The sequence below is a fragment of the Rhinolophus hipposideros genome, assembly GCF_964194185.1.
Source record: "Rhinolophus hipposideros genome assembly, chromosome: 23".
Lineage (NCBI taxonomy): Eukaryota > Metazoa > Chordata > Mammalia > Chiroptera > Rhinolophidae > Rhinolophus > Rhinolophus hipposideros.
This window is the reverse complement of record NC_138069.1, coordinates 24,239,739-24,264,755: the sequence shown is the minus strand read 5'-3', so window position 1 is coordinate 24,264,755 and position 25,017 is coordinate 24,239,739. Positions and strand designations below refer to the sequence as shown.

General features: G+C 47.6%; 2 protein-coding genes across 8 annotated transcripts in view; one reads left to right on the top strand and one right to left on the bottom strand.

The window, feature by feature from the left end:
- The window catches only part of LOC308491562 (ras GTPase-activating protein-binding protein 1), a 296,580-nt gene that overhangs the window by 196,681 nt on the left and 74,882 nt on the right, over positions 1-25,017 (bottom strand). Inside the window, exon 11 of one of the 7 annotated variants that reach the window (XM_081035382.1) lies at positions 13,222-15,251. The exons of the other annotated variants lie outside the window; for them this stretch is intronic. Within the exon in view, the coding sequence (XP_080891508.1) occupies positions 15,229-15,251 (23 nt within the window). The 3' untranslated portion in view covers positions 13,222-15,228. Of the gene's footprint in view, positions 1-13,221; positions 15,252-25,017 lie in introns of those variants that run through there. 7 annotated transcript variants of the gene reach the window in all.
- Positions 1-25,017, top strand: part of FAT2 (FAT atypical cadherin 2) — a 54,739-nt gene that overhangs the window by 4,622 nt on the left and 25,100 nt on the right. Inside the window, exons 2-13 of the mRNA XM_081035380.1 lie at positions 364-678; positions 5,178-5,236; positions 6,590-6,901; positions 7,830-8,040; positions 9,696-9,835; positions 10,728-11,009; positions 12,059-12,269; positions 14,203-18,261; positions 19,780-19,976; positions 20,857-21,010; positions 23,033-23,266; positions 24,534-24,917. Coding sequence (XP_080891506.1) covers positions 364-678; positions 5,178-5,236; positions 6,590-6,901; positions 7,830-8,040; positions 9,696-9,835; positions 10,728-11,009; positions 12,059-12,269; positions 14,203-18,261; positions 19,780-19,976; positions 20,857-21,010; positions 23,033-23,266; positions 24,534-24,917 — 6,558 coding nt within the window. The remainder of the gene's footprint in view (positions 1-363; positions 679-5,177; positions 5,237-6,589; positions 6,902-7,829; positions 8,041-9,695; positions 9,836-10,727; positions 11,010-12,058; positions 12,270-14,202; positions 18,262-19,779; positions 19,977-20,856; positions 21,011-23,032; positions 23,267-24,533; positions 24,918-25,017) is intronic.

Sequence of the window (25,017 nt, the reverse complement as noted above, 5' to 3'; positions counted from 1 at the left end):
GACAACTGTAAGGAAATTCCTTAGAGAATATGGAATCAATCAATCAATAGGACTTGGGTTGAAATCGTTAGGAGAATGTAGGTCAATTACTACCACCGCTCCTGGGAGCGCGGCAGATGCCCACACGCCAGAGTCAGGGGCCTCTTTTTATCAGAGGAAGTCTCTGAGAGGTGCTACAGTAAGAATGTAGTTCCCGTGTTGAACTCAGCCGCTCTCACACCACCTTGACAATAGTTCCCTTTTCTCATGGAATACCTGTTACTATCCTTTCCGCGGTACAGTTTGGGCACTGTCAGGTAAGATGATTTCTAACGCTACTTGGAGCTCTGAAATACTCTGCGTTTGGTGACCAACTGTCCCTAGGACTGATTCAGACTGCGGCACTGCTGGACCGGGAATCTGTGTCCTGCTACTGGCTGACGGTGCTAGCAGTCGATTGGGGTGCCGTACCCCTCTCTGCTGTAACTGAGGTCTACATCGAGGTTACGGATGTCAACGATAATCCACCCCGCATGTCCAGACCCGTGTTCTACCCCTCCGTCCCGGAGGACGCGCCCTTGCACACTTCTGTGCTTCAGCTGGACGCCTGGGACCTGGACTCCAGCTCCAAAGGCAAGCTGACCTTCAACATCACCAGTGGGAACCACCTGGGATTCTTCGTTATTCACCCTCTCACAGGTAAGGACCTCAAAAACCTGGGGGAACAAGGTTCCCTACGGCAGTGCGTCTCAGAGGGTGGTCCTCTGCCAGCGTCATCAGCATCACCTAGGGCCTTGTTAAAAAGTGAAATTCTCAGGCCCCGCCTACGGAATCAGAACGGAGGTGGGGGCCCAGCAATCTGAATTTGAACAACATGTCCAGGGGATTCTGATGAGTGCTGAGTTTGAGGACTGTCTCTATGGGGAAATAAGATTATGCCAGTTTTCTTTTCTTGGGGCCTAGGGATGCTAGCAGGTTGCCTGGTGGTCAAGCTGGGACTATTGCAGATGTCCAAGGGCTCCCAACTGGCCCCTCCCCTGAGTCACAAGCCACTGGTTGAATTTCCTAACCCTAGTTCCAAGCTGATCTCAAGCCTGCCCATCGAGTGGTAGCAACAGAGAGCCACTTCAGTGGAGTCAACCGCCCCACAAATATCTGTCCTTGGCCCGAGGCCATCTGGGGCACGGATGGTGGGTGGTTTAGAGGAATCCACGGTCACCAGCTTGTATCCGTGAGCCAAATGTAGCCCACACAGGTGTTTTATTTGGCTTGCACAGGCTTTAAACAATGCTGTTTCAAGTTGTTGCCAACATTTGGAAATGAGGAAATTCCACAGAAACATTCCAGATTTCTTGTTCTTAAAAAAACTAGATCTGGCCACACTGACCCCTCCCTCCCCCCACTTCCCACCGGGCCACCATTGCCTGGAGGCCACAGCAGCTCCCTATGTACACCAGGCGCGTGTCCTCTGGTCCCCACAGCCCCTCATTTCCTACCGCATGACTCTCAGCCCACTTCCTGCATTCACGCTGCCGGCCTGGCTCCTGTTGGTGCTGGAATTTGAGAGCCAGTCCCCACTGCTGCGGTACCCCTCCAAGGCCCCATCTTCCTCTTGGAGGATGAACAACAACCTCATTGCGGAGAAGACTGACATTCTCTCCTCTGAATCCATGATCCTATTCCGCAGCTCCCACAGTTCACTCGTGCAAAGACAGAACCCTGGCGAGATTGGCAGATGGGGAAAGAAGGAAAGCTGGAGGGCAGTCACCCGTCCCTAAGACAAAAGGAGACCAGGAAAGCCTGGGGTCCTGAGGCAGACAGTAGGTGGGGGATACAAGTGTCTCCTTGCACAGTGACATTTGTTTGGAACTTTCTTGTTAACCTTTGACCTCAGAGAATGGATTATCTTCCTAGAAGGATACTTTCACCCTGGAAAACAGGCCTAACTGGCTCTCTACCTGGGTTCACCCTGTCCCTCCCTTTTCAGGAGATGGAAGAGATCTCTCACCTAGAGCATTAGCTTCTCGATGTCTTCCAAATCCCTATTCTATTTACTGTCAACAGTTCCCTGGCATGGGGTCTGGCAAAATGCCCCAGAGGGCAGAGATGTTCTCAGTCTTCCTGCATTGGAGAAGAAAATTGCTACCAGCATAAACATCTAAAAATAAAATAAGCAATGAGCGCCCAATCCAGTTTTCTTAACACCACCATTGTATTGTCCCACTTCCCTACTTGGACACCATGGATGGTGTACCTATGCCCTTGAGATAAAGCCAGGTCCTGCTGTGTCCCACAAACGTGGGCCTGGCCTGGCCCCTGCTGACCTTTCTGGCTTCACCTTGCTGCCTCTCACCCTGCCACTCTATGGTTTCAGCCACATGGCCCGCTTCAGTTCATGGCGTCTCCTGGCACCGAGCCTTTGCACACGCTGTTCCTTCTGCCAGGGGTCTCTTTTCTCCTTTTGTCTGGCTAACTCCTGCTCTTCTTTCAGATCCCAGCCCAGCTGTTCTTTCCTTACAGAAGGTTTCCCTGATACTGTAATGCATCTCCTAGCACCACCTACCCGCCTCCTTTTTTTAAAACATTTATCACATAGAACACTATATTCATTTGTGTGATTATTCCATTAATTATCCATGTCTTTCACTAGGCTTCAAAGGCTTTCTAGAAAAGGAACCTTGATTGTTTTTGCCCACTATAATATCTTCAGTGCCTGGCACACCCTAGGACCTCAATAAATAATTGGGAAATGAATGAATGAATCTCTGCCAGCATCCACATTTTTTTGTTAAGCCCACGATGCATTCATTCATTCAGCAAATGTTTAAAGGTGTCTGCCCTTACAAAGCACTGAAACTATGTGCTGTGGAGAGATAAGAAGATAAATACAACACAGTTTCCGGCTTGGAGGAATTCATGTCATCAGGAGCACGAAGATACAACTAGGAAACACTATGAAGCAGGACAACAGAACACGTTGTAAGATATGTGTAGACGTGATGCCGCGCCGGCTCAGAGGAAAGAGGAAGCGTCTCCGTGCGGCAGATCAGCCAGGGCTTCAGGAAACGGGGTGGTTACACTGAGCTGAAGGCAGGGAGGACAGGACAGGACAGTCTGGGAGGACCCTTGGGCAAGGGGAGTGCCAGGATAGGAACAATAGCCAGGAGGGAAGAAGCCCTAGGTCTTGTTGAAGACACAGCAAGTAGGTCAGTTTTCCAAAGGCACAGCCATTTCCACCACTAATTAACTGGAAGATCTTGGGAGCGTTACTTAACTGCTCCATGCCTGATGTTTTCACCAGTACAGCGAAGGTATCAATAGCTACCTCCTGGGCGGTTGTGAATATTAAATGAGTTCATAGATAGAGATATATAAAGAGCTTAGAAGAATGTCTGGACATGTAAGAGCTCAGTGAGGGTTGGCCTTTAGGATGCTGAGGGAGGGCAGGAGAGGGAGAGGAAGTTGGGAAGGTAGTTGGGGTAAGACCTAGACTGTGGTGGGTCAGGGTGAAAGAAGTAGAAGGACCTGGAATCCATCAGAGGTGGAATCAACAGCAGTTGGAAAATGATTGGACGAGAAAAAAGGGGGAAGGAAGGGTTAAAAATGGGCCTAAGATGAGGTAATGGGGGAAATTTTGTTTGGAGGAGAGAAATGACAAGAGGTGGATTGGCTGATTGCCCACCTTGTGCCAGGAAGAGTCCTTAGTGGCCCCTCACACAGCCCCGCAGCGGGGCTCTGCCACATCTCCACGCTACACAGGCTCCCTGGGAATTCCGACGCCGAGCTCAGTGGGGGGAAGAGGCTGAAAACAGGGCAATGGCCCAGGAAGCCACAGGCAAGTCCAGGGACACTGGCCCTTAGAAGGTGGGAGGAGGCAGAGGTGAGAGAAAGGCAGAGAAAGAAAAGAAAAAGCAGAGGGGCAGAGAGACGGCAAAAGAGTGTCTGCGATTCAGAGGGGGACAGTAGAGACGAAGACCTGGGTAGGAAGAGAGAAGGAGGGTGGTGAGGATAAACAGAGAGAGAGAAGAGAGAAGGGGCGAAGTGGAGATGAAGGCAGAGAAGGAGCAAGGAGGAAAGCAAGGACTGGGCCAGAAGAAAGCCTTACATGCCAAGGCCCCCTCGTCCCTGCACTCTGCTGGGGTGGGGGGTGGCCAGATTCTGAGCCCTCCCCAGCTGGCCTCTTAGCTTGGGGATGAGTAGGTGGGGTGGCCAGGGACAATATCCACACTGTCCCAGAGGAATGTGTCATCCATCTCTGACTGGAAGGACCCCTAGCCGTGGGGTTTTCCAGGCACCTCGTCTGATCCTTCCCTTGTCTGCCTTCCGTCAGGGAAGAAAAAGTCAGGATGATTTGGTTCTACTGCACAAGGCAAGAACCTGTCCCCATCAGAGGCCACTCCTCACGTCACACGTCCATTTCCAGTGCTGGAGGCTCCACCTCAACGCAGAATCCCCTTTCCCCTCACTTCGTTCCATGACTCCATTATTTAATTGCCTAAACAATATCAAGGAACTACTGGAAGACTTCAGACAACCCACCGACCCCATCGAATAGCTCTGCTCTTATTTAAGAAAACCCCCTACCGCCTATGGCCTCTCAGTCTGCGGGGCTCGGATGCCCCTTGGGCCCCTGACAACCTGTCTTGACTTTCCGGATGTTTGCAGAGCACTGGCACCTTCTCTCCTTTGTGGCCTCAATGTATAGACATAGGGCCTCATCAAATTATAACTAGACCTACAGAGCACCAAGTCCCCCTCCTCAACTTACAGGTGAGCCGAGAGGAGCCCACCTCTGGCTCATCTGTGTCAGCGGGTCACGGGGAGAACCGGTACCGGGACCCAGGTGAATAATACAATAACAAAGGAGTAAAAGGCCACCACTTTGTGATTTCTCATGAACGGGAGGCAATGACAGTCACAACTCCCGACAAGCTGCCATTTTTACTCAGTAAAATATTGTGCACAACACCCTGCTAGTGGTGAAAGCGGATGTAGGTGGGAACCTCCGTGGGTACCATCATCTCTGCTGTCCTCTCCCACTTCCTCACTTCCCCTTCTCCTTCCCCTTAATGTTCTTATTGTCCAAACACCAGAAGAATTCTGGCCTGGTATTTGAATGTAACCCTGAATTTTCCCCCAGTAAAGTGGCTCTAGGAGGCCTAGGAGCCCAGGTCTCCCTCCTACCATCTCTCCCCCAGGTCTGCTGTCCACGGCCCGGCAGCTGGACCGAGAGAACAAGGATGAACACATCCTGGAGGTGAGTAATGGCAGTGAACCCACTCTGGATTCGCAAACCTCCTGAAGGAGGCCAGGCTGGAGCCAAGCGACGCCTCGGGGCCACATGCATGTCTCCAAGCACTGTGACAGAGGAGGGCGCCAGGCTCTGGGAGGAGCCTTGCTGTGGTTGGTGGTGGAGACCCATAGGGTCTTTCTTGGTTCTTTAGCACTGTGAAGGGAAAGACTCTGAAACCATATCCAGGCTGAGCAGCAAGCACTGATTGATTAGTAATGCCTGCAACGAGTGCAGGAATAAGGAGCGGTACACATGTGCTATGCACTTGAGTCTGATTTCCAGCCCATCCCCATGATCCAGAGAGAGAGTCACCTAAGGTCAAACACCAGGTCAGTAGCAGAGCCAGGAGGAAAACTCAGACCTTTGCCTTCTAGCTCTTGCTAGGATGTCTCTAAAATCACATCCCTGCCTGGTGCCCATTCCAATGAGAGGCGTCGGTCTTGACCAATGAGAAGGACTCTGGTTATGCCCCCTCCTGAGCTAGCCATAACCAATGAACAGCCATGTGTCTTAAATATGTCAGGTGGGAGGGACACATACTCCTCATCAGAATGGAAATAAACTTTGCCTTTATGCTCCCGCGTTCTGCACATTTCCTTTGTAAGAAACGGTGTTAGATCAGGAAGCAGCAGCTCACTGGCCTAGAGACCGAAGCATCCTCCACACTTCAGTGGAGGCATTTATCTTTAAATACCAAAATATTTAAAAACTGCAGAACCATTTAGAGTAGCCATGTCCTGCCTTGCACCCTTGGGGACACTGATGCATGGGGCAATGTGCCCCTGCATGAAATACTCCCCGATTCTGACATTGTTTCAGTGTCTTTTCTCTCACGCTGGATTTCATTTCATGCATCGAGCCCCCTGTCTGACTCAAAAGGTGCCCCCCAACTCCTTCCTAAACATCTTCTCATTTGTTTTTTCTACCCTACAGTAGCTTAAAGAAGCTGGAGAACAAAGCTTATGAGAATTATGAGCAAATAAAAAGTAAATGGTCTCCAAGAAATGACCCGTAGCCTCCTGAGCAAAGACTGCCAGTCTTTGTCTCGAGCCTCCTTGATTTTTTCTTCTTCCAGTTCTTTCTGGTTTCTTTCTCTGTCCTTGCTGGCTCTCCTGTGGGCAGGGTTACCAGAGAGCTGGGTTCCAAATAGGTGAGGTTATGAGAATAAAAATCACGAGCCTATACCCAAGAATGGACTGACACTGACTGATATTTCCAGGCTGTCGAAAGCAGGGGTATGCGTGGTAGGGTTGCATTGGGTGGCGACACCTATTTACTGCTTTGCATTTGGCAGCTCATGCTGGATTCTGTCCCCAGGTGGCTGTGCTGGACAACGGGGAGCCCCCACTACGGTCCACCTCCAGGGTGGTGGTGTGCATCTTGGATGTCAATGACAACCCCCCCGTGTTCTCCCACAAGCTCTTCAATGTCCGTCTTCCAGAGAGGTTGAGCCCGGTGACCCCTGGGCCTGTGTACAGGCTGGTGGCTTCGGACCTGGATGCGGGTCTCAATGGCAGGGTCACCTACAGTATAGAGGAGAGTGACAAGGAGGGCTTCGGTATCGACCCGGTCACGGGTGTGGTGTCATCGAGCAGCACCTTCACAGCCGGAGAGTACAACATCCTAACGGTGAGGGGTGGATGGAGGCCGCGGAAGGGGTTTTCTTAGAGGATACGGGGGAGAGGGACAGGGAGACAGCCACCAGGCATGATGGAGGTGGTACTGCAAGACAGACTGGGAGCCCCAACTTCAAAGGATCAGAATTCTGGGCCTTTTTCTTTGAAGGCAATAAGGTCCTTGCCGGGGAAATCTGATCTATTCTTAGAGATAAGGATTTTGGTGAGAGTAGCAGGGGCTTTGGAATCATGATAAACCTGGGTTCCAATCCTAGCCCTGCCATTTTATACCTATGGGGCTTGGACACGTCACTTAACCCCTTGGAGCCTTTGTTTTATCATCCGTAAAATGGGGCTAAGAACATTTTCCTTGTAGAAAGCCACGGTAGCACGTGGCCAGGGCATGGGCTCTCATGTCAAACAGCCTAAATCCAGCACAGCCTCACTGCCTGCCAGGCAGACAACCCCAGGCGGGTGAAGTCCCCATTTTTAGCAAAAGGGAGGTGACAATGGTACTTCTCTCGGGGATATGTCATATGGACTAAATTAAATATTGCACACATGGCTCTTAGAGCAGGGCCTGATAATACTGAAGGCTCAATAAATTCTAGTTTATTACGTACATGGTTGTTGGGAAGGGTGAAAGAACCGTGTGTGTAAAGTCTGGTTGCATGACTAGCACACAGTAAGCTTTTGATTATTTTTTCAGTACTCATGAGGTACTTGAGCACAGTTACATATTTTGTTCAGCACTATGCCCACTGCAGCTAGCATGGTGCTAGTTTACAGTAAACCCTCAACTGTGTATCGAATGAATGAACGAGAGGCCAGCTCAGTCAGTCACAGGGGGCCCTGTTTCTTGGCGGGCCACCTAGGTCTTCTGGTTTCTTGGACCCGACCCTACAGACAAAGCCTCAATTTCAGTTTTGGCCTCTTTGCAGATCAAGGCAACAGACGGTGGGCAGCCTCCACTCTCAGCCAGTGTCCGGCTACACATTGAGTGGATTCCCCAGCCCCGGCCCTCCTCCATCCTGCTGGCCTTTGACGAGCCCCACTACAGCTTTACAGTCATGGAGACAGACCCTGTGAACCACATGGTGGGGGTCATCAGTGTGGAGGGCCGACCCGGCCTCTTCTGGTTCAACATCTCAGGTGAGGCCCCAAGCAGGCCGGCCCCTCCCGCCCTTATAGACCAGCCCTCATCCTCATGGTGCAATCCTTCTGAGCCCTCAAGGTCATGCTCCCTGGAAGCCCCTCTCTTGGCCATGAATGGTGAGGCCTCTTCCCTGGTTCTCTGGGGCAGCGAGTAATAGGAGCACCACTTCTGCCAAACTTCCCTTCCACACAAGCTGTCATCTCAGGTGGAACCTCCATTGTTTCACTGGGAACCCCAGCCAGAGTTGAGCCATGCCTCAGTTACCCCAAGTGCCTGGGAGACTTCAGAGGGTGGTCCAGGGAGGCCCAGAGGTTTTATGTTTCCTCTTTTGCCTCCATGTGAAAAGAAGCATAGAGCTGACTTCACTGACAATGAGCCTGAGACTATACCCTGGGGCCATGCTTATGTTCCGGTCCCAGATTCCATCCTCAAAATCAGGGGAAAGCATCCATTCTCATGTAGGAGATACTTGGGTCCAAGCTCTGATGGGCTTCTCTGAAATTCCTTTCTGTCTCTAAACCAAGATTTTGTTAAAACATCTGGGAGGGGAAGGGGTCAGTCATAGATCCCTTTGGGAGTCTGGTGAATGCTTCAGCCCTCTTCCCAGAAAGTTGCACACATGGACACACAAACATAAATGCACATACAAATGTAAGGCTTTCACAGATTCTCTGAAACCCAGCCAAGAATTCTGGGTGAAGAATCTCTAATCTAAGAGTTTCAGCACCACATGAACCATGGATTCCTATTATGGTTTCCCAGCCTGGATCAGAAATCGGATATGCACTTGTCCTAAGGTTTTAACCTCCTGGATTTATTTCCAGTTCTGATTCACTGGTCCTTTTCATTGTTTGTTGGTTTTTCTTTTATACAAAATTAATGCATATACTCTAAAAAACATTTAGAAAACACAAATGAGTGCAGAGAAGAGAATAAACTCCTATCTCAACCCCCACCAATCAGAAGCTAATCCACTGTTAAAATTTTGATGTGTTTCCTCCTGGTCATTTTTTTTCACACACACGCACACGCACACACACACACACTTAAGGTTATATTACAACATTGTTTTCTAACCTTTAAAAATATATCGTGAACATATTTCCATGTTACTAAACAGATCAGATTCCTATTTAGTAAACATTTAAATAGATGCATGCTAATTCTATATTTTGGATTCTTATAGTTCATTAAATGAATTTCCTCTTGCCGAACAGAATTATTTTCAGTTTTCCTGTGTATAGGTGCCTTTAGATCATGCAGATTGCCTGTACACCATGAAGTAGAGCTCCCTTACTCCTGTACGTTTCAATCCTAGCAGCAGAATATGTTCTATGGCTAATTTTGGTCTTCTTCTGGGACTCTTCAGTCCTTATAAGGTTCTTTTTTCTGTATCATCGTTTGGATTTTGATAATATCGTAACAGGATAAATTACAACTTGTTTGGACTCCTGGGAGATAAATTTCAGCCTGTCACCCAGATATCATAGTTTCGGAAGAGTCTTAGGATCCCTGATTCAGGTTCTTCCTTGAATGCCCACAGCCCCTCCAACCAACCCTCCTGCCACCTGCTATGACTGCCCGCCAAATCCCAGGGGTGCTCCTGCTAAGTCACTGAAGTGGTGTGTGCTTCCCCCCAATTGCACTCCAGGTGGGGACCAGGACATGGACTTTGACATCGAGAAGACCACGGGCAGCATCGTCATCGCCAAGCCTCTCGATACGAGGAGGAGGTTGAGTTATAATTTGACTGTGGAGGTGACTGATGGGTCCCACACCATTGCCACCCAGGTTAGAGGCCTCAACTGGGGACCCGCAAAGTGAGGGAAGATGGAAGGCCACCCTGGTTGGGACGAGGCTGTAACAGGCTTTCTGTGAATGTGGTGTACTTCACCATATTCAGAGAATGCCGCATTGGAATCCAGGTTCCACGTCCCAGTCTTAGCGTGTCCATTCTCTGCTTCTGTCGTCTCGAGAGGGTTCTTGTTTCCACTGTGGATCTGTGTGTGACGAGGGGCTTTGTCCAAATTGGCAGTTTTCAATCAAAGACAGAGAGGCACAAGTGTTACCATGGGTTTGAGGAATGATGGGCAGGTAAGTGGGGCTTGGATTTCTATGCTGGCTTCAGCCAGAGTTTTATCTGTTTCATAAACCGTGTTTTCCCCGAAAATAAGACCTAGCCAGACCATCGGCTCTAATGCGTCTTTTGGAGCAAAAATTAATGTAAGACCCGGTCTTATTTTACTATAATATAAGACTGGGTCTTATATAACATCCAGTCTTTAATATAATATAATATAATATAATATAATATAATATAATATAATATAATATAATATAATATAATACCGGGTCTTATATTAATTTTTGCTCCAAAAGATGCATTAGAGCTGATGGTCCAGCTAGGTCTTATTTTCGGGGAAACACGGTATATATTGGGATTTCGCACAAAATTGCATTTGTAAAGGTCCTTTAACAAAAATTTTGGTTTTGCAAACCACTAGGCTGCATACTATGTGAAAGCTTTGTGATTTTGAAATTCTATCATTCATTCAACAAAGACCGATTGAGTGCCGTGCCAGGCGCTGTGCTGGGCCCGGAGGACATGGGGGAGAACCAGACACACGAGGCCCCTGGCCCTCTGCGGCTCACAGTCCACATTCCCTCTCACTCGCCGCCCTAGGTCTTTATCTTCATGATTGCCAACGTGAACCACCATCGGCCGCAGTTTCTAGAAGCTCACTATGAGGTCAGAGTTCCCCAAGACACACTGCCTGGGGTTGAGCTCGTCCGAGTCCAGGCCACAGATGAAGATCAGGGCAAGGGCCTCATCTACACCATACACGGCAGCCAAGACCCAGAAAGTGCCAGCCTCTTCCAGCTGGACCCAAGCAGTGGTGTTCTGGTGACAGTGGGGAAATTGGACCTGGGCTCAGGGCCCTCCCAGCACGTGCTGACAGTCATGGTGAGTCCACTGAGAAATTGGGTGACGAAGGGCTTGCACGCAGGGGGGCGGATGCTGGGAGGCATGCTGACAGTTCCCTTTTCCCTGGTGGGACGGGTGTACTGACCCTCCTAATGATAATCCGGGAGATGAGTTGTGACATTTCACAGCTTGCCAGAGGTACCTTCCAGAAAGGATGTCTGCGACAGCTGCCAAGAAAACTCCTGCAACCTTGGACTCGCTCCAAATATCCCCCAACAGTTCTCTCCCTGCTCCATGACCACGATGTGGATTCATATCGTGTCAGAGTTGGGAAGGACCCAGAGACCATCCATCCCACCCAGAGCAAACACTAAGGTGAGGCGAGCCAGGTATGGAGGGCACAAAATTTGAGGAGGACTCACTCTCAGGGTCTTGTGCCTGGACTTTGATGACCCTGAGAATAAGCACCTCCTTAAATGTATGCCCTCCATGCCTCACTTGCCCCAGTCTAGTCCAAGCCCTGATCCTACCTTTTCTCTTATACCTGAGGTCCTCAAAGGAAGAAAGACGTGCTCACCATCATAGTTCTTTATGATGGAACCAGAATCAGAGTCCAGCCTTTCTGACTCCAAGTTCAGGGTTCTTATGTGTTAGTTTATCTTCCTCTGGGCACATTAATATATATTAAAGGCTCTGAGAAGTCCTGCAGCAAAGAAAACTTTAACACCATCTAATTCAGTGCTGCCTAAATTTACTTGACCATAGAATGGTTTTTCCCCTGTATAACATGTTCACATCTTGAAGAACTAATATTCTCTGAGACCTAATTTGGAAAATGCTGTTTCCCTGTTTATTTCTGTCTTTCTCCTAACGTGGGATGAGCCATTAAGATAGTTAAGCCCAATTATCAATAATTAATAAAAGTATTTGAAAAGAAAAAAGAGTGCACATGAGAGCAAAATTTAGAGGAATACAGAGAGTTACAACTAGGTATATTTTTCGTTGGCATTCTGTTTCATTGAGCTTAATCTTACCCTGCCCCTTTCTACTCCATTTGCTGCTTATCCATTGCCCCCCTGGGCCCATAGGTCCGAGACCAGGAGATGCCCATCAAGAGGAATTTTGTGTGGGTATCCATTCACGTGGAGGATGGGAACCTCCACCCACCCCACTTCACCCAGCTCCACTACGAGGTGAACATTCCTGACACCACAGCCCTTGGCACGGAGCTGCTCCAAGTCCGAGCCCTGGACGGTGACCGGGGAGCCAACGCCGAGGTCCACTACTCCTTTCTGAAAGGTGAGAGTCCAGAGCAGAGGGGAAGGGGCTTCAGTAATAAGGAAAAGCACCAGAGACGGGAATGTGCAAGTTAATCAGAGGTCAAGTTCTCTAAGCTTTGGCCAGTTATCGCTCTAGAGCATTCCCTGGGACTATACTGATCTAAGTTAATGCACTTCCAAAGATGATAAGAATAAGAACTCGGGGACTACTCACGTTATGGGAGAACTTACATATATATTATATAAACCCACCAATGACCATACACACAGAGGCTGCTTATGGCGTTCATGCAACATTTAAAAATGTAATATCTTTGTGCCTCTACAATAGAAGGGACCTATAAACACTTTAAAAGATGGTATGGCATCTTTTAGGAGTAATTTTAATTTTCTGCTAAGGCCACATCATGATTTTGTATCTCTTATATAGTTTTCTTCATCTCAAAAATGGGATAATATTGCCTGTGCCAGAAAGAGAAACTGTATGTAAACTACAGAGTATTATACAAATGCCAGGGGTTATTGCTATTATGAATAAGTGTTTAGTACAGGTAATGGATGGAACAAACTAATCTTAATGATATCTAGTATCCAACTAATCTTAATATCTAGTATCCAACTAATCTTAATGATAATTTGTAATGCTTGGTAATTCACAATTAATGATATTTAATAATTATTATCTTTAATGATAATTAATACTTCAGAGAGCTAGGTGATGTGGAGGGACAAAAATGAATGTAACTTGCTCCCTGCCTTCATGGAGCATAATTTTCATTTATTATTGCTTGTCAGTATCTTATATACTTTCAGTAAATCAGAGCTTTCTACCCTTTCTTTTTTTGAAAAAACCTAAATTGTTATACCTTGCCATGTGGCAGAAGTCTATTTATCCCTGAAGAATAAAACTACACATCATTACCCATTAATTGCTCACTCTTTGGGATTTATGAAGTATAATCACGTCTTTTATCTCATTAGCAACCCCACTGATGGAGGTATTAATTTTATTTTATAGCTAAGGTAAGATTTCATTTTAACATATTTTTCTGATTACAAAAGTAACAGGGCCCATTTTGTAAAACATAGAAAGCACAGGAATGTATAAAGAAAGAAATAGCACTCAGCCATAGTTTCTCTAACACTTGCTACTCTTCGTTTTTACCAAAGAAAGAGGATAGGTCTCAGGCTCTGACCCTTTAGCAAGCAATAGATTTTATCCAGATTTTAATGAGACCTTTTTCCACTGATTTGATTTTACAGTAAGCTGATTTGTGGCAAGCAGTGACGGTTTTCTGTTTGAAGTGTCAATAGAAAGTTGCCTGCTAAAATATTTTAAATTTAAAAAACGAACCAATTTACAGGAAAACATTCATTAAAGAATAGCATAAAATAGTATCGGTAGTGGCGGAATATAGAAAAATTATTAGGTTGGTGCAAAAGCAATTGCGATGATTACCTGTTAAATCGCAATGACTTTTGCACCAACCTAACGTAATGGCAGTGTGAGAATGCCTGACGTTGAGAACATTCCGGTGTGGAGGTGGAAACGGCATTTGATCAGGAGCCTCAAGATCTGGGGGGGTCTATCCAGGCCCTCCTCACTTCATTCCTCGCCACTCACTCCCCAAGCCTGACCACAGACTCCCCGCCATAGACAAGGTGCGGAGTAGACAAAGGGGTTTTTACCCAACCAATTGTGACAATTTATGAGTCTGTATTTAGAGCGTTCATCTATCAAGTGTATAACGAAAGCTATTAAGAGGAATGCAAAGGATGGTTAAACATTCTGTATCGTGTAACTGAAGCTTTTCCTATAAAAGGCATCACTGAAATACAGAATGGAGTGTGCTTTTCCAAGTGTTCTGTGACAGCTTCTTTACTGGTCTAGAATGCCTAGGTGGTACCTCCTGCAGGTGATACACTTCAGTTTGTCTTGTTTTTTGTTTCAGGGAACAGCAAGGGTTTCTTCAACATCGATGCCCTACTAGGCATCCTCACGCTAGCCCAGAAACTCGATCAGGCACACCATGCCCGGTATACTCTGACCGTGAAGGCAGAAGACCAAGGCTCGCCGCGGTGGCATGACCTGGCGACAGTGATCATTCACGTCCACCCTTCAGAGAGCAGTGCCCCCATCTTTTCAAAAGCTGAGTACTTTGTAGAAATCCCTGAATCCATCCCTCTTGGTTCCCCAATTCTCCTTGTCTCAGCTACAAGCTCCTCTGAAGTTACCTATGAGTTACGAGAGGGAAACAAGGATGGCGTATTCTCCATGAACTCATATTCTGGCCTCATTTCCACCCAGAAGAATTTGGACCATGAGAAAATTTCCTCTTACCAGCTGAAAATCCGAGGCAGCAATATGGCGGGAGCCTTTTCTGATGTCATTGTTCTTCTTTACATCATTGACGAAAATGACAATGCCCCCATGTTCTTAAAGTCGACGTTCGTGGGCCAAGTTAGTGAAGCGGCTCCCTTGTACAGCATGATCATGGATGAAAACAACAACCCCTTTGTGATTCGTGCCTCTGACCGCGACGCAGAAGCTAATTCCTTGTTGGTCTATGAAATTTTGGAGCAAGAGGCCTTGAAGTTTGTCAAAATTGATCCTAGTATGGGAACGCTAACCGTCATATCAGAGATGGATTACGAGAGCATGACCTCTTTGCGATTCAGCATCTATGTCCATGACCAAGGAAGCCCCATCTTATTTGCACCCAAGTCTGCCCAGGTCATCATCTATGTCAGAGATGTAAATGACTCTCCTCCCAAGTTCTCAGACCAGATATATGAAGTAACGATAGTGAAGCCCATCCATCGGGGTATGTATCTCCTCAAGGTGTGGGCCAGTGACAACGACTCAGAAGTCAATTATAGCATCAAAACTGGCAATGCTGACGAAGCTGTCACCATTGATCCCATCACGGGGCTCATATCTGTGTTGAATCCTGATCTCCTGGGACACGCTCGGGAGCTCACCATCCGGGCTTCTGATGGCCTGTATCAAGATACCGCACTGGTAAAAATTTCTTTGACACAAGCTCTTAACACAAGCTTACGGTTTGACCAGGATGTCTACAGGGCAACAGTGAAGGAGAATTCTCGGGACAAAAAGGCACTGGTGATTCTTGGCGTCCAGGGAAATCATTTGAATGACACTCTTTACTACTTCCTCTTAAATAGCACAGATATGTTTTGCATGGTCAAGTCAGCAGGCGTGTTGCAGACAAGAGGAGTGGCATTTGACAGAGAACAGCAGGACACTCATGAGGTGGCAGTGGAATTGAGGGACAATCGGACCCCTCAGCGGGTGGCTCAGGCTCTGGTCAGAATCTCTGTTGAGGATGTCAATGACAATCACCCTGAATTTAACCATCTGCCCTATCACACAATCATCCAAGATGGCACAGAGCCAGGGGATGTCCTCTTTCAGGTATCTGCCACTGACCAAGATTTGGGAGTAAATGGTGCTGTCACATATGCATTTGCAGAAGATTACACATATTTTCGAATTGACCCCTATCTTGGGGACATATCACTGAAGAAACCCTTTGATTATCAAGCTTTAAATAAATACCACCTCAAAGTCATTGCTCGCGATGGAGGAACCCCATCCCTCCAGACTGAGGATGAGGTACTTGTCATCGTCAGAAATAAATCCAACCCACTGTTTCAGAGTCCTTACTATAAAATCAGAGTGCCTGAAAATATCACACTCTATACCCCAATTCTCCACACTCAGGCCCGGAGTCCAGAGGGACTCCGACTCATCTACAACATTGTGGAGGAAGAACCTTTGATGCTGTTCACCATCGACTTTAAGACTGGTGTCCTAACAGTAACGGGCCCTTTGGACTATGAGTCCAAGACCAAACATGTGTTCACGGTCAGAGCCACAGACACAGCTCTGGGGTCATTCTCTGAAGCCACAGTGGAAGTCCTGGTAGAGGACGTCAATGACAATCCTCCCACCTTCTCGCAGTTGGTCTACACCACTTCAATCTCAGAAGGTTTGCCCGCTCAGACCCCTGTGATCCAACTGTTGGCTTCTGACCAGGACTCAGGACACAACCGCGATGTCTCCTATCAGATCGTAGAGGATGGCTCAGATGTTTCAAAATTCTTCCAAATCAATGGGAGCACGGGGGAGATGTCCACAGCTCGAGAGCTGGATTATGAAGCCCAGCAGCACTTTCATGTGAAGGTCAGGGCCACGGATAGAGGAGAACCCCCGCTCACTGGTGAAACCCTTGTGGTCGTCGGTGTGTCTGACATCAACGACAACCCCCCCGAGTTCAGGCAACCTCAATATGAAGCCAACGTTAGTGAGTTAGCAACCTGTGGACACCTGGTTCTCAAAGTTCAAGCTCTAGACCCCGACAGCAAGGACACCTCCCGCCTGGAGTACCTGATTCTTTCTGGCAATCAGGACCGGCATTTCTCCATGAACAGCTCATCGGGAATCATTTCCATGTTGAACCTTTGCAAAAAGCACCTGGAGCCTTCTTACAATTTGAGGGTAGGTGCTTCTGATGGGGTCTTCCTAGCAACTGTGCCTGTGTATATCAACACTACAAACGCCAACAAGTATAGCCCAGAGTTCCAGCAGCATGTTTACGAGGCAGAATTGGCAGAGAATGCACAGGTAGGAACCAAGGTGATTGAGTTGCTAGCCATCGACAAAGACAGTGGTCCCTACGGCACTGTAGATTATACCATCATCAATAAACTGGCAGGGGAGAAGTTCTCCATAAACCCCCGTGGCCAGATCACCACGCTGCAGAAACTGGATCGGGAAAATTCAACAGAAAGAGTCATTGCTATTAAGGTTATGGCTCAGGATGGAGGAGGAAGGGTGGCCTTCTGCACTGTGAAGATTATCCTCACAGATGAAAATGACAACGCCCCACAGTTCAAAGCCTCTGAGTACATCGTGTCCATTCAATCCAATGTCAGTAAAGACTTCCCAGTCATCCAGGTGCTGGCCTATGATGCAGATGAAGGGCGAAATGCAGATGTCACCTACTCCATAGACTCCATCAAGGGCTTGGATAAAAACATCACTGAAATCAACCCCATCACGGGTGTTGTCAAGGTGAAGGAGAGTCTGATGGGATTGGAAAATCGGGCCTTTGACTTAAGAATCAAAGCCCAAGATGGGGGTCCTCCTCACTGGAACTCTCTGGTGCAGTTACAACTCTGGGTAGTTGCTAATGAAGCATCCTTGCCCAAATTTTCTGAACCTCTGTATACATTCTCTGCACCTGAAGACCTTCCAGAAGGGTCTGAAATTGGTTCTGTTAGAGCCGTGGCAGCTGAAGATCCAGTCATCTACAGTTTAGTGCAGGGCACCACACCAGAGAGCAACAGGGATGGTGTCTTCTCCTTGGACCAAAACACAGGGGTTCTAAAGCTGAGGAAGGCCATGGACTATGAGTCCTCCAAGTGGTACCAGATGGATCTGATGGCACACTGCCCCCATAATGACACTTACTTGGTTTCCTTGGTATCTGTCAACATCCAAGTGGAGGATGTCAATGACAATAGGCCTATATTTGAGGCTGATCCATATAAAGCTGTCCTCACTGAGAATATGCCAGTGGGAACCACAGTCATTCAAGTGACGGCCAATGACCAGGACACTGGGAATGATGGCCAGGTGAGTTACAGGCTGCCAGTGGACCCCGACAGCAACATCCATGAGCTCTTTGCCATTGACAGTGAGACTGGCTGGATCACCACACTCCGGGAACTTGATTGTGAGACCCACCAGACCTACCACTTTTATGTGGTGGCCTATGACCATGGCCGGACCACCCAGCTATCTTCTCAGGTCCTGGTTGAAGTCTCCATTACAGATGAGAATGACAATGCTCCCCAATTTGCTTCTGAAGACTACAGAGGATCTGTGGTTGAGAATAGTGAACCTGGTGACCCTGTGGCCACTCTTAAAACCTTTGATGCTGATATCTCGGAGCAGAACAGACAGGTCACCTGCTATATCACAGGTAAGGGTACCGATCTTGGAATGGAGGCACTGGGGGGTATTGAAAAAAGTCCAGTAAGAGGTGCCCTAAGACATGGGTTAAAGTCTTGGCTCTGCCACTTACTGACCTTGGGTAAATCACTTAACCTCCCAGAACCCCAATTTCTCCATCTATAGACTTGTCACGTCTGTTCTCATTCGACTGACAGGGATGCTGGTAAAATCAAATTTGAAAAGTTCTGAGAGCCCCCGATAAATTGGAAAGTGCTTTGCACAGAGGATCTCTTATTATTTTAGGGAGAGTAGACAGAATAGAAGGGAGATACTGTAACTAGGAGATGCAGAAGGCATCCAAAGGTATATGATCCATGAAAACTGTCAGGTGACTGTCCTTGAAGAGTAATATTTTACCTAACCCAAGTTGTGGATAGCAGAAAATGCTTCTTAGTCAATCACAGGACCTAAGTGTTAGACTGAAAACACTTCCTCAGATATGATTCCAGCCCAATCCCCTCATTTCACAGATGGGAAAACCAAAGCCTAGATTGAGTGAGAAAGTCAACGAAGCTTACACTCCAAGCTTTCGTCAGGGTTGGGATTAAAACCACACCCTACAAACTGCTTTCCTCGGTGGATACCTATTGCAAAACTAAATTAACCCAGTTCTTGTCTGATGGCTGAACCAGCCTACCAGTGGCCAAAAGAATTCCTTTACTTTTCAGTGTCCCTTTCTCCCTCTGCTGGGTGCCATGTTGTCCCATTCCCATAGACATGGTTCCTTCACTTATCACAGCTGTCTGGAGGAGACTTAAGAAGGCTGAAGTTCCAACCAAGAATCATAGACTCCTGTAGTCCTCCGGGATCAGAGCTGCTTGAAATATGGAGTCTTAGGGGAATCGAATCTTATCCTCTTATAATATCAGACTCTTAAAAACACAAAAGTCTTGAAATCTCTAAATAATAATGTCACTATATCATCAACTCTTAGAATAGTTGAATGATGGAACTCTAGAACCTTAGAATCTCAAAAACCCATCTCCCCTACCAGTGATTGGTGTCAAGGAAGGATGACTGAGAAGCAAACCTACTGGTCATCTGCCCCTCCACTAAGTGTGTGTCCTCTGTTGTAAAATAAGACCTCAGAGAGTTTAGTGTTGCTCATCATTTTCCACCTCTTTACCGTTCAACAGACAGATACTAGAAAGTTCTTGTATAGAATTGAAATGTGCTTCCCTTTAACTTCTTCCAATTCCTTCTAAAGCACAAAAGACAAGAAACCTGCCCCTAGCCACATATTTTGGAATGGTGCTTCTTGCAGTGATAATTCCATGTAACAGGAGGTCCTTGAAGTCAGAAGACATGGTTACGCTTCCTAACACCAAATAACTGACTCAATGTAGAGTTGTGGGTCCCTAGTTAAGGGAGGAAATTTTTATCTTTCCCAGCAATCCTAGAAGTGTCAGGTTGGCAGCCACCTGTGGCACAAAGCCTGGTTCATTCCTGTTGCTTGCTTTCTGGACTCTCTGTCTCATGTTTATAGAGGGAGACCCCTTGGGCCAGTTTGGCATCAGCCAAGATGGAGACGAGTGGAGGATTTTCTCGAGGAAGACCCTCGACCGTGAGCACATAGCCAAGTACTTGCTCAGAATCACAGCTTCTGATGGCAAGTTCCAGGCTTCGGTCACTGTGGAGATCTTCGTCCTGGACATCAATGATAATAGCCCTCAGTGCTCACAGGTGAGAGCCTGGTGAGGGGTGGGGTGGGAGGCAGGCAAGGAGGCTGGAGGAAAGGGCAAGAGGAAGGAAAAGGACTTGGGACCATCTCTGAGGCTGGCCATCATTGACCACACCTGACATTGCTTCTTCCCAGCTGGTCTCAGAGTAGTGCACCGGGCAAGGATCATTCTATGTAATTCTTTGGCTTCCCCACAGGGATGTCATCAAGCTCTCCAGGACCTATGACCCATATCTCTCCCCCTATAGTCCCTACAAAAGACCATTTCTCTACAAAACATACCCAGAAGTAAGTTAACTTCTTCATTCTCCAAACACAGTCTGCCATGACCAATGGGAAATGGCCTCTATGGCTCAGCTTGTCAACATGGATCATTATTATCAAATACGGCCATGGAGACCTGCCCCCAGACACACCGGCACTGCCCCCGTGCTCATATATGCCCACATTTACATGGGTCATACAGACCAATATAGATACACTCCTCCAGGTTATGCAGACCGGGCAGTTACATTTTTGAAAAGGGATACTTCGCTAAGGGCCTCATATAATTTAACCCTAAATTTCCCCTGTGTGTGTGTGTGTGTGTGTGTGTGTGTGTGTGTGTGTGTGTGTGTGTGTGTGTGTGTGTGTGTTGTGTGTCCATCTCTCCTCTCCAATCTCTCTCTCTGCTTCTGTTTCCCTCTCTCTGTCACTTTGCCTCTGTCTAGACCTAAGTGTATCTCCCACAACTTCCCTCTTCTTTTCTTTGTTTTTGTTTTGTTTTTTAATTTTTTTTAATTTATTGGGGTGACAACTGTTACTGAAATTACATAGATTTCAGGTGTACAATTCTGCATTACATCATCTATAACTTCCCTCTTCTTTGTCTTCCATCTCCAGCTTCTCTACACCGGCAAAGTCAATGAAGATGTATCTCCAGGTCACTTCGTTTTGAAAGTTTCTGCAACAGACTTGGACTCTGATACCAATGCTCAGATCACGTATTCTCTGCATGGCCCTGGAGCAGATGAATTTAAGCTAGATCCTCACACAGGTGGGTTCCTGAGCTGCGGGATTGAGCCAAGAACTTATTTACTGACTACCAGGTGCCCAGTACTATGGGGAAAGAAACAGGAATTCACGTATCCATCCATCCATCCATCCATCCATCCATCCATCCGTCCATCCGTCCATCCGTCCACCCGTCCACCCGTCCATCCATCCATCCATCCATCCATCCATCCACTCAGCAAACATATTGGCACTATGAGCTGAATATTGCACTAGATGCTGGGGACATAATCAACAGACTAATAAGACAAGACCTGGGTCTTTATAATCTAGCAGGAAAGACAGTCATTTAATCAGTGATTTGAAATGTGCTGAGTTAAGAAAAAAATACAGAGCTTTAAAGGGGAGTTTTGATGGGAAAATTTGATGTAGGCTTGTGAGTGGGATTAAGTTAAACCTCTCTGAAGAAAGGCCATTTTATGTGAGACTTGAGGACATATAGGAGTTAGCCATGGAATAAAGGAGTAGTAAAGTAGTAGGAACAAACATTCAAGGCAGAAGGAGAATCTCCACAAGGACCTTGTTTTGGAAAAGAGTGTGCACATCAGGAGCTGACGGAGGGCCCAAAACTGGAGCAAAAGGGGAGGAGAGAGAGCAAAGGATGAGACTCTCAGGTCAGGGGGGACCAAATCTCTCCTCTAGATCCATTGAAGGATGTAGGCAGGTGAGATCAAGGTCAAAGATAGGATCTCAAGATGTGTATGTAGCAGGCTGGAGATACAACTTTATAATATTGTAAGGATCAGAGATGAAGTTTGTGGAAGCCTAGCCCAGGTCTGGCACATCATAAGCGTTCAATAGATGTGGTTGCATTGTCATTGTCATTACTTAGGGGACAATGCATGAGTGGGAAACATCGAGCCCTGCAGGATAGACCACGAATACCTGGGAGCGGTTGGGCTGGGAGAGTCTGGTGGAGAAGACAGGGTGGGTTTGCTTCCTTTGGAAGAGTAGCCCCCAGAGGTGGAATCCCTGTCCTGCTGCTGGAGGAGACGGTGTGGCGATGAGCAGCAGAAAAAGGCCCTCTCACGGGAGGCGAGCTGCCAACTTGGCTCAGAACCAGGAACCTTGGAGATTCCTGAGTAGGGAGGGGGCAGGTGACAGTGTTGTCCCAGGAAGCTGGATAGACAGGACACAACATTGTCCTTCCTGCCCCCCTCATGGGTATGCTGAGTCACCCCAGGGGGGTTACCTGATCTCTCTCTGCTCCTGTTTGTTTAGCTGCATGAGGATCAGTGAGGTCTTAAAAAAATGGGTGGTTTTTCTGAATATGGAAATAGTACATGCTCATTGTACAAAAAGTCAAACAGTGTAGTTGTATAGTACGCAGAAATAATAACCAGCCCCCCCAAAAGTAAGCATTCTTAGTGTATATTCTATCAGACCAGTTTTCCATGCCTCTCCAAAATCTCTATATAGAATACTATTTTGTGACTGGCTTTTGTTCACATAATAACATCTTGGAGAAATTAGCAAGGCAGTACATAAAGCTCTGTCATAATTCCTTTTGGTTGTATAGGATTTTACTGTATGGCTAAATCATAATATATTTAACCAGTCCTTTGTAAAAAAAAACATATAGGATATTTTCAGTATGTTGCTATTATTTATAAACAATGCTGTAGAGAATATGTTTATTGGGATGATTATGCTATTGGATGTAGTCCTAGATGTGAAACTGTGGGCCACAGGGTAAACATATTTTATGTGTTGTTAGAAATTGCCTAATAGCCCTTTAAAAATGTGCCTCTTTGGAGTTGGTTGGTGTGGATCTCACATTGGCGATGTGGTGCTGGCGTGTGTTGGGGAGAATTAGGGAGGTGAGCGGGGTGGGCAGAGGGGCAGAGAACACAGGCTGAGCCACTCTCCTAACTATATGTACACAGGACGGACTGCTTTTCTCTGGGACAAAACTCTGTGTGGCTGGCATAGATATCTAGAAGGTACGTGCTGAGGTCACGTCCCTCAGGGAGGAAAGCTCACCGATTGTCATTTCTCCCGCCAGGGGAGCTGACCACACTCACAGCCCTAGACCGAGAGAGGAAGGATGTGTATAGCCTTGTTGCCAAGGCAACGGACGGAGGCGGCCAGTCTTGCCAGGCAGATGTGACCCTCCACGTGGAGGATGTGAATGACAATGCCCCCCGGTTCTCCCCCAGCCACTGCGCGGTGGCTGTCTTCGACAACACCACAGTGAAGACCCCCGTGGCAGTGGTACTGGCCCGAGATCCCGACCAAGGTGAGAATAAGGATTGACTGGAAGCCATTTGCTCCCACGGTCACCCTGGGCAAGGGTTTGGCTCTGGGACTGGGAAGGACTGGGCCTCCTTGCTGAGTCTACAGACACAAGTAGAAAAGGGCTGTCCACAAACTACGTACCTATGTGCTATGTGACAAAAGATTTGGGCCATGTTTTGAGGCCTATCTAGGGCATTTCGGCCTCATTGTTTCTCATTGCCACTTAGACCTGGAGCCCTTTCAATTCTGCCTTTTAACCTCAAGGACATTTTGGATACAAACAGTTAATCTGAAATACACCAATCAGAATTGCTCAACTCTGATTAATCTGCCACAAGAAAGGAATTTTGGGCACAAACTCCATTGTAGCCTATTACGTGCCTTGATCAATTTTCTATACAACGAAGTGGAATCATTTTCAGTAGTTTATATTTTTATTTTAATGACATCATTTTCATTAGGGTTCATTCTTTTCCTTTTAAAATTCATAAGGCAAATTGGATTCATCCAGGAGTATTTGTTCCATGTTATACCAATGATATCTTCTGGAATCATTACGTATTTCGTTGTGGTTTTACATATATATATGTATGTACACACACACACCATGTATATGTTGTGTGTGTGTGTCCAATTTTCTTGAGTCAAATTTTATAATTGAGGTCGGGTAAAAAATGCCCCTGGTCAAAGTAGCCAGATCAACAGAGGATATGACGATGGTGATGATGATGAAAGTGGGATCCAAACTGCCTGCTTTGTTTGACCCCAGCAGAGGAAATTTAAGACTTTCTAGAGGAAGTGCGTTTTAGCTTGGCAATGAAGACTGAGGGGTTTTGGAGAGACGCAGGGGTTCCATGGCGGACAGACAGTCCATGCAAAAGCATGAAATGACTACAAGGCCCTATAAATGCTCAATAAGCCAGTGCTTGCTCACCTCTAGGACAGGGAGCTCCCCACACCCGAGGCAGCCCCTTCCTTCCATGGCACCTCCGACAATTATCAAGTGCTACCTATTTGGAGGAGACAGCCACCAGTCCTGGCCTTGCCGCCTACAGCCACACAGATCTCCTGGACCCTCGCCCACCACAGCCCTTCAGAAACTAGGAGGTGGTGACTATCTGCTCCAGCCCCAACCTTCCCTTCTGGGCTGGGGGAGCCCTGGTGTCTCCAATCATGGGTCTCCAATCCCACCTCCCTTCTAGGACACATCCTCTGACCTTGCACCAGTTTACCATTAACCCTCCAAACGCCCTGGGTCTCTCCCACAGGCGCCAATGCCCAGGTCGTTTACTCTCTGACGGACTCTGCGGAAGGCCACTTTTCCATCGAGGCCACCACAGGCGTGATTCGGCTGGAGAAGCCGCTGCGGGTCAGGCCGCAGGCGGCACTGCAGCTCACCGTCCGGGCCTCTGACCTGGGCACCCCCCTCCCGCTGTCCACGCTGGGCACCGTCACGGTCTCTGTGGTGGGCCTGGAAGACTACCTGCCCATGTTCCTGAGCACCGAGCACAGCGTGCAGGTGCCCGAGGACGCCCCGCTTGGCACAGAGGTGCTGCAGCTGGCCACCCTCACGCGCCCGGGCGCCGAGAAGACCGGCTACCGCTTGGTCAGTGGCAACGAGCAGGGGCGGTTCCGCCTGGACAGCCGCACAGGTGAGACACTGCCTGAGGCAGCCCCCCATTCCCACATGGGCGCGCGCACATGGACACACAGGGTCTTGAGAAACTTACGGGGTGCGTCTGTCTGCCCCGC